The sequence below is a fragment of the Nyctibius grandis genome, chromosome 5 (assembly GCF_013368605.1).
Source record: "Nyctibius grandis isolate bNycGra1 chromosome 5, bNycGra1.pri, whole genome shotgun sequence".
Taxonomy (NCBI): Eukaryota; Metazoa; Chordata; class Aves; order Nyctibiiformes; family Nyctibiidae; genus Nyctibius; species Nyctibius grandis.
The window spans coordinates 20,210,684-20,216,683 of NC_090662.1; the positions used below are offsets into that span (position 1 = coordinate 20,210,684).

Sequence of the window (6,000 nt, forward strand, 5' to 3'; positions counted from 1 at the left end):
ATGTTCGTTGTTGTTGTTGTTTAATTTCTTATATATATGTATTAAAGCACGCTCTCTTTCTGAAGGAAAATGGGACAGAGAAAGGTCTCCAGGCGAGCGACCACTAAGCTTTCAGAGTTTTTGTTTCCAGCTCTGCAAAACTTTTTTTGTGTGATCTTGGTCGTTGATTAACCTCTGTGCAAAGTGGGGACAATGAAGAGCATTTACCAGTCATAGGTAAAACTAGCTAAACATAATAATTTCTGCAAAGTGTTTTGGGATCTTTGATAGGTAGATAGTGTATAGGTACTGAAGCAGGCAGAGGAGATAAATGTTTGGAGCAAGAGGCTACAGCTGAAAAAAATGGGAGAAGGAAAAAGGAAACATATGAGGTAAAGAGAACAGAGAGGGTGGGAGAGGAGTGGAATGATGTAACCAATTGGGTTCAGTTGGAGGTGATTAATAATAAAAGATGTAGGTCCTGTTCAGAGTTAATAGGGCAAGAGAGGAACACTAGGATAAACGTGTTTGTCTAGATACATCTAAACTGATGGATCCAAAGGCATTTCTGAGCTTTGGGAATCAGCTATGCTCATCAGCTTTCTTCAAATTTCAAGGAAAACAACAGTGAAATTATGTATGAAGATCAAAAAGGAAATATTTTCTCCAATGCATACTTTACATCTTGCATTAAGTGCTACAAGTTATCATTGAAAAAAAATAGTGTGAAGAAGAACATTTTATAAGAAGTATAGGTGAGCTAAGCTCTCATTTAAGAAGCATGTTTTAAAATGGTATATTCTGCTTGGGCTTGGGAGAAATTTTCACTACTCCCCACTGCAAAGAATCTTACAGATGGCTGTAAGTTTTTGCATTTACTGCTGCTGAACAAGATTTATTTCACTTTTTTGCTATCACAAGAAGTTCATCATTTTCAGTTATGAGATTGACTAGAGATGCAGCAATTGATAACTGCCTGAATGTAGAGTGAATATATGAAAAGAAAGTATAGAAAATAAAGCTGATTTTCTATAGGAAAGTATATATATAATGTTAAACCAGGTGAGCAGCTTAGTGACGAAATGTATCTAGTTGCAGTATTTAGCAGAAAATAATCTGTGGTGTTCTGAAACATTACTCAGTCGAACAGTCTTAAATTGGACTATACTGATCATGAATAGACACTTTTTTTAATTTATTTTTACTAATAACTGGAAATCCATTGCAAATTGCTCTGTCTTACAAAACAGTTAAGAACACTTTGGTGGGTAGGCTTGGCGTCATGTTGATATAACCTCTGCCTGCCTGCAACACCTCAGAGCTGTTTCTATGAAAAACCCTTGGACAGACTCCGTTTGTTCTTCAGTTCAAATGGTATTACCTGGGAAAGCAATTCCACCGTGTGCTGAGCATCGTCAGTTCCTATTAACTTCAGTTTAAGTGAAGGGGCACAGCCCTTCTTAGGAGATGCAAAGTAGTGTCAGCTCAGATTCTTAAGACGAAATTCAGTTCTCTGCAGAAGGTCTGCACAAAGCCTATGTATCATTTAAGTGCCACTTAATTCTTTATAATGGAGCTTGGAATGGATTTGAAAAATGTGATAGGCTTTTTGCCGTCTTGTCTGCAGAGGGCTGAATTTCACCCTCAGTGAATATACACAGTAGAAAGACAACTACACTGCCTCAGGAAATACGTTGTACTCCTTTGCTTTGACTAGTGTAACTCAGTTTCAATTACTGATAGGAATTCTTGATATTACGCTGATAAAATCGCTGTATACTTTGCTCCCTGTATTATGCATTTAGCTTCACTGTGATACTCTGCTACAATGGGCAAACTGAAAAGTGAAAATGCAAAAATAGATGTAATCTCACAGACACAAACGTGGCCTCCCTTTTGCAACTGTGACTGCATGTGTTTAACAGAACAATGTGTCTGTATGGGCTTCAATTTATACCCGAGTGTGAGGGTGCCCGCCTGGCCTGCTTTTGGCAAACGGCCCAGGAAACAAGGCCTGTTGGGTGGGGAATGTGAGAGCGTGTGGGTTGGTGAGTGGCACCCGTGCGGCCCGGAGGGGCTGGGGAGAGCAAGTGCGTGTGTGTGTTGGAAGCATTTGGCATTAGTTCTGAGGGGGTGTTTAGGAATTTCCAAGTGTTTATGAACATTTCGTGTCTAGTACTATGGCTTACTTTTTTGTATCACTGGTATTGATCCTACACTGCTGCTAGTTATGTGTCATTAATAAATTAATAAGCCTTTTTGATACCGATTTGCTTTAAACTATGTGAGCTGAGTAGTTTTTCCCTGCAAAAAGAAGTTGTTCTCATTTTCAAGGCCTAAATGCATGAGCTAGTCTATGCACTTAACACAGAAATGTTTTAGACTTTATGTTCTGTAAAACATTCTTTGTGTGTTCTAAATTTGTGTGGATATAGCCAATACCCAGAGCAAGGACTCCATATATTTGTAATATTACTGATAGCTGTATTCTGAGGTAGCAACCAAGCAAACAGTAAGAGTATTTCACAGAGGAGAGAAATGTTTTTTTTAAAGATTAGTTCCAGTTATGTTCCCAGGAAAACCTCCCACCTGAGATAGCAGAGGCAATCTAGTACATAGTTTTGAGTTTAACTGACTATTCAGTCTTTCAGTGGTCCTTCATATTGTTGAAACGTCAATAGCAATAGCCATTTTGATATGTGAATTGCAAAATATATGCATGCAAATGAGTGAAGTTTGGTGTTAACATTTTACTGAGCTTTTTCTGTAAAGCCTGCAGCTGGATGCGTGCCTTCACTCAGGAAAGATAAAGCTATTATCTGTTACACAGGAGATGTTAGCCTTTAAGTCTGATATGATCCAGTTCTCAGGAGACCAGTACCTATGGACCCTAGGAAAATCCAGGTTTTTGTGTTATAAACACTTAGTGGATATGCTTCAAAATATTGTAGTTATGAAAATTGTTTGGGAGTCATTCCTCCAGCAATATATATATTGCCTAATGAACAGTGCAAAATCCTATATAGGCATTTGGGAGCAAAAGTGTTTTTTATAATGAAAATCTTAATATGAATTTCAGATTGAGCTTCCACTGAAAGGAATCAGTGTTCATTATATTGCTAGAGCTTACCAGCAATTGTATTGGGACTGAGGACACAAGTTGTTTCATGTCAAAATATTGAAAAGGATTTTATTAAAATACTTTCAATTATACTTCTGTTTCTTGCCATGATCCAGTGGCATTGAAAACTGTATCCTTAAGTAGTTCCAAACAGAGGAAGTCAGGGGCGTAGGGAAGCTGAATCACACGTTCAGGTGAGCATAAAGAGCTGCAACTGCCACTGGGTATAAATGCCCGCTTTTAAGCTCCTTGGACCCAAAATTAATTTGGAGCATCATAAGCTTCGTGTAGACTTATCTTGCTAAGTGTTTCTCCTGTAGTTCTCTTTTTGTTGGGCTCATGACTGTTGAAGGTATATTGTGTGTATTGGTGTCACACATCAGCATAGAGGAAGACGTGATCTGTGTCCCTGTATGTGGAACCTGTTCTGTCCTGGAATCCTAGGACAGTTACGTACAAAATGAGGTGGTGAAGCTTTCTTACAGTCTAGCCCAGGATTGCTAAGATGATCTCTGAACGAACTGAGGACCATCTTCTGTGGACTGCCAGCCTTACAGTCTGAGCAAAAGATAGATTATTTGGGGGGCCTTACCTTGTTTAGCATGAGTGTATGACATCATGCAAGTGAATGCATCTCTGTGTATGTGTTTTATAAAAGTATCCAAAACTAATACTCCACCCTACAATTTTGTCTACAGGGGGACGGTGAAAGAATAGCAAAATATTAGATATTAGTCATATTGCTTAATATTCTGTGAGAAGGAACCCAGATACTACAGAAGTGAACTCAAAAGGAGCAGTAGTATAATCCAGAAAGAAGTTTACAGAAATTAAAGCCCCTTTTCTCCCTGCCTTGAAGAAAAATTTTTCCCTAGAGTGCCTCTGCATCTACTTTAGTGCAGTCAGAGCTCTGTTCTTCCAAGACGACTTGCTGTGTGTGACCTTGAGGAAATTTTTCAGAACCAGTTTACCAGACACGCAAGCATTAAGAGGAGCCACAAAACACACAACACACCATCTTTCAGACAGTTAGGGACCTTCCTGACTAGATTTCCTCTCCCTTGTAGTAATAGGTTAATAGAGTCTTTGTTCCACTCTTTTCCGTCAGCTTATTGTCTCCTTCCCCATGATTTCCCAACCATTACTTCATTCAACACCCGTCCTTCTTACATTCCTAGTTCCTGCCCCTAACTATGCCCTTAGCATTGCAAGTATCACAGAGTTTCACAATTGCTGTCATTATTTTGACCCCTCTATGTACTTATTATAGTCTCTCTCTCTCCGCTGTGTGTCTCATGTCTATTTACACTGTAAGCACTTCAGGAGGAGTGTCTTCTCAGGTTTATACAGAGTCTAACGCAATGAATCCCGGTTGTGGGTCGCCTTTAAGCTACCGTAATGCTTAGTCAGGATAGTAAGTCTTCAGTTGTTAGCCTCCCCAACAATATTTCCTTGACTATAAGAAGCATGGAATTAGAAAATTAGCTAACTTTTATGTTCTTTCCATTTACAACAGGGCTGTCTTTTGTTTTATTGTTGGTTTTTAAGTTCTATTTTTACTATGAAATCTGTTGGCACAGCAGGTGTTGTAAATAATTTTGTAAATTGCCTGGGGCTGTCTGCATCATAACCTATGGCTGTATTATCAGGTGATGAAAATAGACAACTCAAATGAGAAAGTGTTTAGAGATAAGTGAAATGTGAATTCTCCTGCCAATTGTTTTTGGTTGTTTTTTTTTTTCTTTTCTGTTCCATAGCACGAATTATCAAAACAAAACAGTGGTGTGAAATGCTTCCATGTTTAGAAGGAGAAGGCTGTGATTTGCTAATCAATAAATCAGGCTGGACCTGTACACAACCAGGAGGACGGATAAAGACAACCACGGTAGGTCACTTCTCTGTTCTATATTTCTTCAATTTCTCATTCACTTTAGTTTATTGAAAAACAAAGAGTGAGATTTCTAATTGTTTTATGGCACAGATATGTAAAGTCTGTTGCCTTACAGTTAAGCTATGTGCCCCAGTGTGTTTACTGAAATACACAGCAATAAAGAGGAAAAATGTGTAATTCCCACAGTTAGTAAGAGAAGAAATTATATCAAGGTTTTCTTAAAAGGCACCAGTGGTTTAACTAACAATTTTATTCAGCCTGAAGACAGGATCTTATTGCTTCACTGTACAAGAATTTTCTTATGCTGAGGAAGTGTAGGGTATAAAACTGAACACATGGTCTAGCAGGGTGAAGAGAAAGCTTTCATTGGGAACTGGGGAGAAAATATTTTTGCTATTCACACTGTACTGGAAAAGCAAGTTGCACAGATAGATCTTTAGTTTTCAGTGAGGCAATCAGTGAGACCCATAGTAAAAGATCCCTTCTTTCAGCTTCCTTTTGGTCCTGATTTGTTGATAAAACCCTCAACTCTCTGATTTGGTATCTTGAGGCATGTGCTTGTAGTGAATCTGAGAGTATATATGACCGTAATAGTTTCTAGGGCCTGTAATATATCAAACAGATTTCTAGAAAATGTTCTCGAATGCCAATAATTCTTTGTCTTCAAAAATAGAAAAAATCTGAAGAGATATAATAGAGCAATACTCTGATAGCTTGCTAGATCTCTTGAAATTATTTTTCCCCCCCTGTAATCTTTTTTTAGATTTACATGGAACTTGAGTGTAATTGAAATAAGTGTAATTTCAAGAATATATAGTCTTAAAAGTACTTATCAGTGAGGACTAAATTAAGGCCCATCATCCCTTGCACAATTTCTCTGTCAGAGCAGGGAACAGACACCAGTAAAAAAACTTTTATTGTTTTAGAATTACTATATTTTGGAAAATTAACGTTATTCACGTTTTAAAAAAAAGAATGACGATTTTATAGTACTTTATGAGATACCTAC

General features: G+C 37.9%; 1 protein-coding gene across 1 annotated transcript in view; it reads left to right on the top strand.

Moving 5' to 3' along the window:
* TAFA5 (TAFA chemokine like family member 5) overlaps positions 1 to 5,781 on the top strand; it is a 408,867-nt gene extending 403,086 nt beyond the window's left edge. Inside the window, exons 4-5 of the mRNA XM_068400628.1 lie at positions 4,858 to 4,985; positions 5,755 to 5,781. Coding sequence (XP_068256729.1) covers positions 4,858 to 4,985; positions 5,755 to 5,781 — 155 coding nt within the window. The remainder of the gene's footprint in view (positions 1 to 4,857; positions 4,986 to 5,754) is intronic.
* Positions 5,782 to 6,000: the final 219 nt, after the last annotated feature.